The sequence below is a fragment of the Phaseolus vulgaris genome, chromosome 8 (assembly GCF_000499845.2).
Source record: "Phaseolus vulgaris cultivar G19833 chromosome 8, P. vulgaris v2.0, whole genome shotgun sequence".
In the NCBI taxonomy this organism is placed as follows: domain Eukaryota; kingdom Viridiplantae; phylum Streptophyta; class Magnoliopsida; order Fabales; family Fabaceae; genus Phaseolus; species Phaseolus vulgaris.
This window is the reverse complement of record NC_023752.2, coordinates 7,702,291-7,716,553: the sequence shown is the minus strand read 5'-3', so window position 1 is coordinate 7,716,553 and position 14,263 is coordinate 7,702,291. Positions and strand designations below refer to the sequence as shown.

The following is a 14,263-nucleotide window of genomic DNA, read 5'->3' as shown; positions in this document are numbered from 1 at the left end:
TCAAAATTTAGTTTTTGGAGAGTGAAATTTTGGTAGTTTTTTTTTATAATGAACATGAGCGGAGAAAGTTGATGGTATCAAGATGCGGTTTTTCAAAAATATAATTCCAACTTTCAATTTTCGATTCTAATGTAGGAAAGTTTATCTGAAATTAATTATGTGGTAACTAGATTTTTGGATGGTATTTTAGATTTTTTTTATTTCTTAGAAATAAATGGGAAATAAATTTGTAAACATAGTTTTATAATAAAATTAAAATTAGCTTAAATTATAATTAATAAATTATAATGTTGGTATCAGAACAAATTATTGGTGTTTTGTTTTAAAAAGATATCAAAATAAATAATAACAAAAATTAAATAAGTAATAAACAATTATGAAAAAAGGGGAAGTTATATTTTCTAAAATCGAATTTCAATGTTAAACATTTTTTTACTATTTATAATAAAAATATATTCTCAGAATTTGACTCCCGAAAATTAATTATGATAAACAAAATTTCGAAAATAAAAAACAGTTGAAACCTAATTCTCACTAAACAGAAATGTTGTTATCTAAAAAATTAAAATCAAATAGTGTTATATAGGAAATTAATTCCCAAAAACGTGTAATTTGCCGACAAAAATCCCTAATCCATCTAGACAACTATTTTTCTTTTAGATTGGCAAATTAAACATTCTCAACAAATCACATTTTACCAAGCTTCCCACGCAGAGAATTTAAAGCAAAAAAAATACCAAACTTTGTAATAGAATTTTTTTTCATACTTGAAAACAAGCTTTCTGGAAATTATACAAGTTTTCTAAAAATAAGAAAGTAACATAGTATTTTTTATTTAAATATATAATTCATTATCACATTAAATGGTTTAACAATTAACTTTTTATTCAATTTAAGAAGGTTGGATTCTCCCTTTTCCGAAAGTGTTTTTTCTGAAAAAAAATTCAAAACCCATTTCCGAAAAAATATTGTTTTCTGAAAATGTTATTTATTTATTAAAAGATCAACCAAAACAAGATATTTTTGGCAACTTTGTGAAAAGAAGTGACTGAAAAAAGATGAAGTTTTAATACCAGATGCTTCACCACTAATCCATTAGAACAATAACAAAATAATCATCAAAACAAAGGAATATGATTATCATAATCCTCTTGGTTTTATTTAGCCAATGGCCCAAACTAGATCTATGGTACTTTTACAAGGATGGAAGCTGAATAAAACGACAAGAAAAGTCTAAATAGTTTTATGTTTTTGAAAGGGAGGGGGTCCAAATACATGGCCAAGACTACTTTGGCATGTCATTCTTGTTGTTTCAGGTAACAGTTTCAACAACATGAAAGCAGCAAATGCCATAAACTGGTCTCAAATCTCAATATCCCTGTTTTTCATTTATTTGGTGCTGTCAGAACTCTTATCACATACCTTAGCACACCCCTACACGCAATTTCAGAAAACAAAAAACCTTACCTTCTCCAACTCCAACTCCAACAACCCTCTAGCCAAAGCAAAAGACAAAACTCCCTCAAACAAGCCAAAGAGAGTTATGTCATCATCACTTTGATGGTGTTGTCGACTGATTCTGCAACCCCTCTTCTCTCTCAGACTCCACCTTCTCTTTCTCAGAAATCAAAGCAACCTCAACCTCCTTCTGCTCCCCAACACTCTGTGCCCCGGTTAACCTTGCCAACACCACAAAGGACATGCCCCCAAGAACATTGTTCACACACCTCAGCACCAACACTGAGGACTTGAATGCCAAGGGGTTAAGCACTCTCTCCAGCATGAACTCTACACCATTCAGAGTCTGGTATCTCAGGTTGCTGCTCACCCCCATGTGACCTGCCCAAGTGAGAGAATTCAAGAGGGTAGGAGGGGCTTTGTTAGGGGTCTCAAAGGTTGGATCCATCTTCTTCCTTATCTTGATCAACCCATTGGAAAGTGTGGTTCCAACCAGTCCAGCACCAAAACCAACTACAGCGAAAATGGTCCCTTTGTACACCAAGGTTCCCAACCTATGCAGAAGGGTATAAGCACCAGGCTCAAACATGTGACTCTTGGGGCATGAGGCAAAGAGGCCAGGTACGGTGGATGCTGATGATGTCAGGGTAGGTGCCAACAGATACATTAGAGTGAAATTGAGGATAGCCCCAACAACCAAAGTTGAAAAGACAAAGTCAAGTTCATTCAACCCAAAATTAGGCCTTGAAGCCATGTCACCTAAAACACAAGCACTCACACCAACCAGCTCCTCCATCAAAACCTTGAAAGGAAATTGTGGATCAGCAGCAACCCTTGATCTCCACCCATTCAGAAAGAGACCCAAAATCCCAAAAGAAGAATCTTTGGAATCTCCGTCATCACCCCCCCCACCACCACCACCACTGCCACCCCGCCCGACCCCATCTCCGCCGTCCCCTCCGGCGAAGGAAAGCCTCAACCTTTGAGGAAAATGAGGTAAATTGGTGAGATACAGAGGACGATTCTGAAGCTTAGGCGATGGAGATGCCAATGATGGGAAAGAAAGTGCTTGTTGTTGACCAGAGAGTGGAGACAAACCCAACATACCCATGGCAGCCATTTGACCTGTAAAAGATGAAAAATCAAAGAAAAAAAAACTTTGGAAGATCAAACGAATGAATCTTGCCTCATTTATTCATGATCACAGCAGCAGATCATTCATAACCATGAGAAGAGGAATATACATAAAAAAAAATATGAACTTTGAAAACAAAATCAGATTTTTCAAAGAGTGCTGCGATCAGTAGGTCTTACCTGGATCTGGAAGGTGGTTTGGTGAGAGAATAAATGATGGCAGCTGAACAGAATGAGAAGAACAAAGCTTAAACCTTCAGCGAAAACCCCCTTTTTAATTAGGTAATAGTTGAAGAAATTAGAAGTAAGAGACAGCACACCACATTAGGGTAATTTATTTCTTATTGGAATTTGGAGTGAAGCAGGGTTTGTGAAATGGGAAAATCACTTTTATACTTCGATTTGTACAAGAAAACATAAATTAGTAATAAAGTGTATATGTTTTTTTTTATGTTCTTTTTAGGATATAGAATACATATTCTTTTTAATTTGAAATAGTGGAATAAGAGTAAATACTGCAAACTTATTTCTTTTGTAAATTTTCTTAATTTTTATAATAGTTATTTTTAAAATTGCATTAATAACTACTTTTGGTTAATTATTAATATAAAAGAGTATACTCATATATAAAATTTAAACTTATGTAATAAAAATAAAATCCATTTTCCATACATTTTTATTTTCAGATAAGATTATACAGTTTATAAACTATAATTATCTTAAAATAATTTTTAAATTAATATTATTATAAAAACAGTAATTTTAACCTTCACGATATTTTATATTTAAATAATAGTGTAAAATATATTTTGTATCATTGATGTATTTGAACTATATTTATAAATTTATATTATTATTATGGCTAAAAACATATTTAAATCAAGATTAAAATATACGAATATGAATAAAGTAAAACTATTTTTGTGTGATTTATTAAAACATAGTATATTGGGACTTGAGATGATACAAATATGCTTAATTATGTTTCATTTTTTAGTAACTATAACATTTACTCTCTTATTTAATATTTTGAGAGTATATTCAACTCTTTAATCTTAAATTTTTGTAATTAAGTTTTTCAATTATTTTATTTTTTTCACTTTTAATTCATTATAAATATCTAAAAATAATCTCGAAGAGATAGGAGATACTGTGAGAGAAAAGATAAAAAAAAAAAAACTCTTATTAACTCATATTACTTATTATATTTCCAATAAAAAAAATAGAAGGGGGTTAAAGGTATTTCCATTAAAAGAAATTGTAAAGTGATTTGAGGTATGATTATGAAAGCAATAAAATGAAGATAATACTTATTGGCAGTTGAAAACAAATTGATGACACTACAACAATCTCAAAATACAGACTAAATTGATAAATGTTTGGACATATATATGTTTATAAGATAAAATTTGATATTATAGAAAGAAAATGGAAAACCTTATTTGTGGGGTTGGTGGAATAAGTGAAAAAGATGTTTGGTTCTATAGATTTAGAGAGGTTATGAGAAAGAGAAAGACTACATTTTCCAATCTTCTATGGTATAGAGATATTGTAGAAGATATCACGTAAACTTAGATACGGTAGAGGGTATCACGTAAACTTTAATAATTTTATTCACATACTTCATGCAATCACTACAAAATTATATATATATATATATATATTACCACTATTTTTAAATCATACATTATTTTTAAAATATATTAATTATTCAAATTATTAATAATATTAATTATTTTTATTATTATTATAATTATTAATATAATTATATATACAATATACAAAATTAATATATTAAATATTACAAAAAATTATGAAACAAAAATATTTAATAATACTATTAATAACAACGTATAATTATAAATAATGAAAATAATAAAATAAAATTATAATATTAAAAAACATATATAATTATATAAATAAAAAATATGTATAATTATTATTATTATTTTTATAAATTTTAATATATTTAATAATATTATTTCAATTAAATACAAAATTATTTTGTATCATATTTTTATTTTCATTAAAAATTAATGACAATTATGGTATTATATATTACAAAAACTTAATTAACTCAAAATTACAAAAAGAAAATATCATAATTCATTATTTAAATATTTTTTAATAACAAAGATAAATTTGTAAACTTACATTTTATATTTTTAAAATAATTTTTAAATTTTCTACCAATTATCAAATCATTCACAAACTTCAATAAATCATCCTGACAAATCCACTGTAACATCTCTCAATCTAAACAATCTCACACATTCTCAAATTCTCACAAATTCATTTTTTTTCCCTCTCCCACGAATCTATTATACAATCCAAACACAACCTAAAATTGAGTACATAAGTGTAGACACACTTTTGAAGTTTAGATATGGATTCTTATGATGGAAACACTATAAACACCATTTTCTAGTAAAAAATAAGGAAGAAAAAACATAAATCATTCTCCAAATCTTCACTAAATATAAAGTATTGGAGTTCATCAAACTTTATTCAAACCATAAACAAATAAGATATTTATTATTTTCTTATAATTACATTACCACATATATATATATATATATATTCATTTTATAATTGATAATATATTTTTATTTACTACATGTCTATATAATCCATTATACATATTTCATAATTGATTAAGTCAAATTCATCATATTATATTTTTTGAAAGGATACAATTGATTATTTCTTTACATGTTTCATTATGTCCCTTTTTTTAAAAATAACAATGTCTAATACATGATGCATTTTTTATATGTAACTTGTATGTTTAATTTTATTTTATTTTTTAAAGGCAATTTGATACTAGCTGGAATTATATGATTATAGTCTATATTTTATTCTTTTAAATGGATACAATTATTTCCAAACATTATGCTTTCTTCATTTTTTTTTTTCAAAAAAAACACTACTTTTCACTTTAATTTTCTTTTCTTTTCTTTTGTTTCATTTTTACATTAAGGATATTTTTATTTCAAAAGTCATAATATAGATTTTTTAATTTACTTTGTGGATTCCACTATTGACTTTGTAAAGCAGAAATGCAATAATAAGATAAGGAATTTGGCAACCGCGACTCTAAACAACGTGCTTCAGGTGATTTTTGGTTTATTCGTAACAATAATATTTTTAGTTTTTCAAACATTGGGTTGACACATAGATTAAGTATATTTCATAGTATATTATTATGAATAGATTTTATAAAATTAAATTAAATTAAGTTTAAAGTTTATTTTTAATATAATATTAGAATAATTTAAAAATATATTCCAACAAAAGTCTATCAACAACATAAGTATATAATATCATGTAAGAGTTGATATGTCAGCATGAAAAAGTGTATTGAAAATCCTAAACATTAATTAATAAAAATGTTTTATAATATAATATATAAGTAAATATAAATTTTCAATTTTCATAATACACCAGTAAATATACAAATTTTCAAATTTTTGAAGATTTTTTAAATTTTATAAAATTGAGTTAAAGTTTAGGTTAAAAGATTGGTAAGTTCCACAAGTTATGGTATCTTTCATGGTCGTAATGGTGAATTTTGTGGAGGCTTTATGTGAATTTCTCGTATTTATTATGAACAATAAATGTGAAATGCGTAACCCTTTTAGAAATAGTAATGCCTTGAAATTGGTCGTCATAAGTTCTGATTTGACCCCTCACCAACTATTTCAATATTACATAAAACTTGTATAGAAAATGGCAATTTAAGTCTTAAACTTTGTTTATTAACACTAGAGGAAAAAAATTGATAGTAATTTTCTGAAGTTACACAATTAGAGGATAAATAAGTCGGAAAAAACAGTTCAAATTGTCTGTGAAAGTTACATGGGTTCAAAAATGTGTAAAAAGTTGTGTAAACCAAAACATGATATTCACTTTTGTTAAAAGTTAAAGATTTTTTTTTGTTTGTTTAAGAGATAAACTTTTGTCTATGATTTGATGAAAACAATTCCAGAGACCAAGAAAATGAAGACAAGAGAAAAAAATGTCACATCACAGGCATTACCTACCTCCCCATTAAGCTGTGACCAACTTCAAATACACTTCACTGACCATATGATTAGCAACAGAGAGGTTATGTCTAACATCTCAACTTGGCAGATACTAATGCTCCAAGTGAAGTTTCAGACCCTTCAAAATATCCATCAGTTCAGCTCAAAGCCACATTTCTTAATAGGCCAATGCAGAATTCATTGTGAAAAGGTTTTGATTTTGACAGCAATAGAAAGGAGCAAGAGAAATGTATATGCCAAAATGAAAAACGTTGCAGAAGATTTATATGTACCATTCTATATAAACAAATACCACATTTGTTCTTTTAATGGTACATGGTAAGAAGTTTATCTGACATGCATCCAACTACAGTGCATAGCCCTCCGAAGAGAAAACAAATGCCTGTGACAAACAACTAAAAAGAATCCACCCTATGCTAACTTATGATAAATATTAAAATACCATGAGACTTTGACAGTGTCACATGCCAATAAACACTTGTCTTGGACCTAGAACTTGAGCACCACCAACCATGACATGTATATATTCCACACTTCTCAAAAGTAACTGACGCAAGAATAAATTCAATGAATGTATTAAGTTTGCAAGGGAAAAAAAAAGGGTTGGTCTGAACAAACCTATTCTCAATACCCCCAACTATATAATTTTTCTCTTTTAAAAGTTCCTCATTCCAGCTTTGTCTCCTGTCTGTTCAGGAAGAAAAAGGTAGGGACAAAGGGGGAGGAAAAACCAGCAGAGTGCTAACCAGCAAGAATTGTTAGCATATTCTTTCATAGCTTGCACTGAATGAGACATGTACTGGAAGATATTCCCAGCAATCAATAGCTGGAGGACCACAATACTCATCATCTACGCCATCAACCAAGGACAACTTTCAGCGACCCGTCTTTGCACGTTTCATTCCACTAGAGTTGAATGGGGACACACTACCACTTGGCCCGGGACTCTCTTCTCTGAAATTTGAATTCAGCATAGCTAGTTCACGCAACTGCTGCCTCTTGATATAGTCCTGTGACTCCTCCTGCATATCAAAATTCATATCCATCACAAAATTTCTGTGCTCTTTGTTTCCATGAATAAAATGGGTGTGCAGAAAAGAATAAAACAGATCTACAGTGTTTTAAGATGTTCTCCACATGTGGAGAGTTTAAGGCCACTTACATTACAGTTAGGAGTAATTTTGACAGAATCATTGATAGGAAACAAGGAAAAGAAAAGTGTAAATAATCAAATTTCCAATAGAATCCTAACAAATCAACCAACATGGATTTGACTCTTGCAAAGTGCAAGATATTTGCGAAAATAAATGAAGGTGGAAAATGTCCTATGTATACCCAATACCAATACCAATATGCCAGCATACAATACCCAGATTTTTTTAAAATTAGAACAACTATGTTTTAATATCCCCTAATGCTTCTTTTCTCCTATCTTACAAGCTACTACTACTTTGAACAACCTTTTTCTGTAACATGTTTATAAGGGTAAGGTAAAGAAAGGCCACCTATGGTCTCAGCCTGTTGCAAGCTCAGATAAGGTTGTGTTAACCATTTGGCAACTAACTCAGCAGTATAACACAGGATCACGTAGACTTTGACGAGTCGAATGTGTGATCCATATGCAATCTCACCCAGAGGGATAAAGCTTTGTTGTAGTTGTTGTTTATGAGGGAAAAATATATTTTGACATAACAGTACAAAGAGGTAGCTACACTTTCTTGTAAGATCACACAGAATCCTTTTTTTTGGCAAATTGTGATAATCAACTAATATGGATGCGCATGAAGGAGAAGTGATCAATGTCTCGTGTCATGACAAATACAATACTCTGCATAAAATATTTCTTTTCAAATAAATTCTTGTAAATGTATCTAGGCCATGCTATATCATGAATTCTTATGGATTTCCCATATCCATGTACCCATATTGTATGGTACCTGTGATGTATTAAATATGCTGGCTTCAGAAATCAATTGTTATCAACTCACCTACTTTACTAAAATCTGGCATGTATACTGCTCTTCATCACATCAAACAATTAAATGGTGGGATATGCAGAGAAATTAACTATCCAAATTAGGAGTTAAGAACAATAGAGATAAGAGGCCTCTTTATGTTCTCTGTTCGGAAAAGTGAAGTTAAACAGCAGTTAGTACACTCTGCATAACAGATAGATAGAGATATAGGGTGAATGAGCATACCACAGGCTTGAGCAGTTCTTCAATAATTTCCTGAGCCTGCCTGAGCCTTATTTCAACAACATTGGCAGGTAAGTCAGCCTCAATCAAAATGTGTAGTGGTTCATTGAGATGCTCATAGCCTGGTCTTCCTCTTAATTTCTCCTCCTTAGATTGAAAAATAAAAGTAATCTCAGTGGATACAAGTACGATTGAGTGTATAGATCAGTCATGAATGCACCACCATACTTTTTAGAGAATTTGCAAATAAGACCTAGAAAATTATGCTTATCTTCATTACCTTGTCTGGATCCTTTATTGATCCTTTTCCTCTAATGTACACGCGACAACCAGTAGTAGCTTCTACACGTTTCAAAGAATTTCCTCTAGGCCCCAGAAGCCTTCCAACAAAATTAAACTGATGCAATAATGAGAAACATACTTTTATTACTTAAAGATGGTAGATTCTTCAGTTCCAGAAAAGATAAAAACAGCTGTCTGATTAAGTTATCAAACGAGTTCGAATAACTAGCCTTTGCATAAAAGCTTACGTTGGGATATGTATCTACTGGAATTTCCAAGCGCAATATCCTCTTAACAGTGAATGAACTAGGACTTGCAGGTGCACTTTGCCAATCCATTGTCATTCCAGGGGGTCCACATAACCTCTGTTTTTTACAGCGAAAGCAATGTTTATATATAAAAGTTAGAAATAACCATGTTAAACAACAAGAACAAAAGATAAATTAAGTTATAAAAACTTAAATCAATAAGCAGCTAGCATTTTCAATCCCATGAACCAACAAATCAGGAAATTCTACAAGTTTGAATGAATGAGAGAAGCAAACAGATGAATATCCAGAAAAGGCACTGGAAGAGGCAACTGTCAAACTTTTCTGCTAGTCAGATGGTCTAATACTTTACAATTCATGAATAACACAAATACAGGATCAATCAGACTTTATGTTGGATATCATGGCCTACCTTAATTATGCAAGGAAGACACCATCGTCAAATTGTTAGCAGTACAAAATTATTGGTTGAAAGAGAAGACTCAATCCCTTAGTCTGCTTGAATCATATTCAACCAGAGTCTAAGCTTATGTATCAAGCATCGATGCACTAGTATATACATATTTCTGCCAATCTTACATAATGTAAAAACTTGTATCCCATTGTTTTATGCAAGTTTATGCCTTGTCTAGAGTGTTAACATGAACAACTAATTCTAAAACACATAAAAACATATAAAAACAGCTGATATGTAAGATAGACATGTACGAACACATAAGACAGAAGATCATCATCATTAAATGACAAAACACCATCATCATGGGACAAAGCAGGCATTGATGTGACTCAGTGAGTTATGTGTCTGACATCAAATATTGACACATGAAATATTGAACAATAAGCTAATGCCAATATGTAAGACAGATCTTTGACTTAGATCACACCACCAATTGAATGCCTTAGTTTTTATATGGGTGGGAATTCCCTCTTTTTATTCAGGATCTCAATCATAGAGTAAGGGTGCACTTAGAATTGGGGTATCATATGACATAAGCGCTTGGGTAAGACTTTAGGAGAATCTATAAAATAGTTTATACGTCCGTAAGATTATCTCAATATGCTCTTCAGGATAGCTTGTAGAAATGACTTACAATTTCAATGAAATTTTTTTAAGCCTATTTCCTCTTCAAATAAAACAATAAGTTATATCTAAGTGATTACTTGAATTGTTTACCTAAATCCATCCTAGATGTGGAGTATGAAGCCCTTAAGTCCTATATGGGTAAAATTCTCCAAAATCAGTTATTGGAGAACAAAATGGAGGAGGTAAAATGAATTCAGTTTTTCCCGTAAGCTAGAGTCAATTTATGCATATAACTTTTGTAGAAGCTCTTTCATTTAACTTATAAATATTTATCAAGAAATTTATGCAATATTGGCCTAACTGGTTTGTTTGGTCTATTTGTCTATCTTCTTTGATAGAGATAGCAGGATTCCCTAGCACCCTCTGGAGTCTGTACTTGTTAATCTTACTCCCAATTCCTTGACCAATCTCTTAACAAAAAGCTTTTTTCTGGAAATCACAATCTATGGCATTTTTTAAGGTGAATCATTTATTTTGATTGTGATACATAATAGGATAGGATTAATATGAATTATATATACTCTGGCTATGAGAAAAACAGACTTTTATTTCTGTGGGGTCAACTGAAGAATATTAGTAGTAGAGGCTTTTTGGTATTTTTAGTGAATTTGGGTTTGTACACAAGTCTGGAACGTTCTTTATTTTTTCACTTCAGAGCCTTGAGAGATTTAAGGAGGGCAAGGGTCTTTCGCAACATGCAATGTTTACTGCTATTTGGTGCCTATGGAAAGAAAGGAATGTCAAAACTTTCACCCGTAGTTACTTGCATTGTCATATTTTATGGGATAAATAGGTTTTCTAAAAAAAATTAGCTGATGGATAACTTCAAGGAGTGCACCTTTGGTGGATATTCCAAGGTAGAGCTTAAATGAAATGATTCCTTATCTTAGCCTTTTTGGGTCTCTTTTAGGAAGATAAAGCAACATCCACTCCTGTACTCTTCTCTAACAAACTATATCTATTCCCACACGTAAACACACTTTTTCATGCAAATGTTTGGTTTTATTGTGATATTTTAAATCTCTAACAAATGTATGGGGCTTAAACTTCTGTAGTGCCCACTCATCTCATTTAGTAATCCTGGTTTTCAATATTTTCCAGTAATTCAGAGTATGTAGTCAAGCACCTCATTTCATGTCACACCTGTTTTCAAGAAACTGCTTTGAAGAACAAAAGAGAAGGTATTGTACTTGTTGTGGCCTTAAAACCTGACCTTATGGTATTGTAATATTAGTTTGTTACTATTACTGTTATCATTAAAAAGAGAATACATGGATTTAGTGTACATGAGGCATCATGAATAGATGATCCAAAATAATGAGAACAGCATTATATAATCCATGTAGTCAAGCTCACTTTGCAGCAAGAATAATGCTTGATAGTTGTTGATGCTGAATTCAAGGAATAAATGATGAATATTTTATAAAATATCTAATGTTAGGAATTAGACTAGACAAACATTGTAGGCATTTATAACAGCTAGTTACTACATAGTATCCAAATGCTCATGGACACATATATGTATGATATACTCAAATAATCTAAGGAAAAAAATGAGGATATAAAGTTCAGATGCAACAACTGATAATTTAAAGGCAGTTACCTCCTGCTGAAGGCTATTCCATCCACCCAACCCTGTTCCACTGACATTGGACATAAGGTTTGAAGAAGCCATGGGACTAGGGCTTCTGTGCCGCAGTCTATCGAAGTCACCAAAACCTTGGTTGGATAACATTCCAGAGACTCTTAATATTTCTGCACATAAAAAAAATATTGAAATGAGAAACCAAGGAATAATGTAAAAGATCAAGACATATTGAGTGATGAATTATCTCAGAAAATATTTCATTCAAATGTGGACATCGTTTGCAATAAACTATATCACAGAAAGACTTGTATTATCTGACAGTCCAATAGGTCTGGCTTTTCTGCAATCTTAAATGAAACTGTCTACTCGATCAATGACTGAAGGAAGCAAATCGACAAGCCTTAAATATTTATAAGGAAGTCTACCGAAGTCAACAGTCCCAATGTTAATGGCACCAGCCTTCTACACGTTATTTACAAACCAACCTCTTCTCCAAGCGTGAAAAGCCATGCCAAACACTTCAAATCAGACATTTTCAGTTCTTTTTACATTGAGAACACCTTCTAGAGAGTACATGCTTTGCAAATATGAGATTTTCCTTGAAGTCCTCAAGTTAAAAGAATGCATAATCTGTTCAAATTCAAACTAATCCCACGAATAGATATTCAGGACTATGAAAATCACAGAAATATCATATCTCTGCAATCAAATTAATCCCCGGTTCCATAAGCTTAACACTCTGAAGGTACATTTCATCCAACATTCAGACACCATCCAATAGGGATACATATAAACAAATTTTAATTCAATTTGAATGTCTTCTTTGATGAAAAAAATCAGCATCAAGTGAAGTGCAAAGGGATGGTGCAACCACAATGACGACAGATGACAGGAAGAGGAATCAATGCACGATCAACTCTATCGTTGGTGTCCATTGTCCAAGACTATTGACACAGATAAAAGGTTTGTGACACGATCTGACACACACACACATCAAGCATGCTTCCATAAACAACAAGAGTGCAAAAACAATAAGGGATAGATCCACAAACAAGAAAAGACCTTGATTTAGGAGGCGGCTGCATATGGGAAGCGCTTGCATGAAGGGTCCAAGCTTCTGATGTTCTGCCAGCAACTCTGATAGGTACTGACTGCAAAAACAACAACCACCCTTTACCTTTCTGAATCAAGAACACACAAATTCGTCCAAGACAAATCACACAGACAAGGCCAAATCCAAAGGGTGTTCCACCAAGAATCCAAGATTGTGTCTTTTTTTTTTCAGTTTTGATCTCAAAAACATCACAAGAAAAACTAAACCAACCCACCTGTCGACGTCTGGATTGCTCCTAATCTGAGGAGAAGCAGCTCTAGCAGGAGAGAAGTTGGGATTGTACAAGCCTGACATGGCTCACCTTTTCTTAGTTTTCCTGAAGGATTGGAAGAAAAAACCACCAGCCTCCAAAAAAAAGTTGAAAAAGAAGGTTTAGTTGGTGTAGTTCTAGCAGAAGAAAAAGGGGATACAGAGCACCATCAATTAAGGGGGGTCTGTAATAAGGAGAAAAACGAAAAAGGGTGGACAATTCTCTCTGAATTTTACACAAAAGGAAGCAACAAATAATTATTTATTTATTTCCTTTTTCTTTCTATTCTCTCTCTGTCTTAGTCTTAATATTTCTCTTTTTCTCCCTTTTTTTCTAAACTAATATATTTTCCTTGTCCACAGGCTGCCTCGTAAAAAACAAATACAAAAACAAAAAAGTCGAAGACAGTGTCCTGAATTGGAAGGGATCTTTATAAGGAAACAACAGTAAGCAGCTAAAGTCTAGGCAGTAAAAGGTTACTAGATTTTGTCTGTGGCAGTAAAAAACTTTCACTGTGACCAAGGAAGGAAAAAAGTGTATTGTTTTCACATGTAAGATCACTAAATTACAAAACACAATACAACTATACATACAAAAGGCTTGAACTTTGTATAGCTGGTTAAAGTGGATCAGTTTTCATGGTATGAAAGTGAAGTGGTTAAGGTAACGTAGGTTTAACAGGACTGGCAAAAGGTAAAGGGCATATAAGGTAGAAGAAAACAACAAATGTAGACGCGTGTTAGGCATGCAGAGAATCATAGTGTAATCTAATCAATCTAATGTGTTGTGTATGCAAATACTACAAAGAAACTTTAGGCCTAACAGTGTTTTGGGAGAAGA

General features: G+C 31.8%; 2 protein-coding genes across 2 annotated transcripts; both read right to left on the bottom strand.

Moving 5' to 3' along the window:
• Positions 1-1,112: 1,112 nt before the first annotated feature.
• Positions 1,113-2,957, bottom strand: LOC137824231 (protein RETICULATA-RELATED 2, chloroplastic-like). Its single transcript, XM_068629768.1, has 2 exons — positions 2,773-2,957; positions 1,113-2,583 (listed from the first exon to the last, which is right to left on the bottom strand). The coding sequence occupies exon 2, from the start codon at positions 2,576-2,578 to the stop codon at positions 1,553-1,555; it is 1,026 nt and encodes a 341-aa protein (XP_068485869.1). The 5' UTR covers positions 2,579-2,583; positions 2,773-2,957; the 3' UTR covers positions 1,113-1,552.
• Positions 2,958-6,889: 3,932 nt separating this feature from the next.
• LOC137824303 (KH domain-containing protein At2g38610-like) lies at positions 6,890-14,074 on the bottom strand. The gene is made up of 7 exons (XM_068629877.1): positions 13,388-14,074; positions 13,122-13,210; positions 12,075-12,226; positions 9,367-9,483; positions 9,117-9,233; positions 8,840-8,983; positions 6,890-7,660 (listed from the first exon to the last, which is right to left on the bottom strand). Exons 1-7 carry the CDS (start codon positions 13,465-13,467, stop codon positions 7,514-7,516), a joined length of 846 nt encoding a protein of 281 aa, XP_068485978.1. The 5' UTR covers positions 13,468-14,074; the 3' UTR covers positions 6,890-7,513.
• Between the last annotated feature and the right edge of the window lie 189 nt (positions 14,075-14,263).

Bases quoted from the DNA above. Each gene is read 5' to 3' on its own strand.
- LOC137824303 (XM_068629877.1), bottom strand. From the start codon at position 13,467: ATGTCAGGCTTGTACAATCCCAACTTCTCTCCTGCTAGAGCTGCTTCT. The intron at 12,227-13,121 runs GTCTTTTCTTGT...TTTTATGTGCAG, and splicing joins CAGCCGCCTCCTAAATCAAG to AAATATTAAGAGTCTCTGGA. The intron at 9,484-12,074 runs GTAACTGCCTTT...TGTAAAAAACAG, and splicing joins GGAATAGCCTTCAGCAGGAG to AGGTTATGTGGACCCCCTGG.
- LOC137824231 (XM_068629768.1), bottom strand. From the start codon at position 2,578: ATGGCTGCCATGGGTATGTTGGGTTTGTCTCCACTCTCTGGTCAACAA.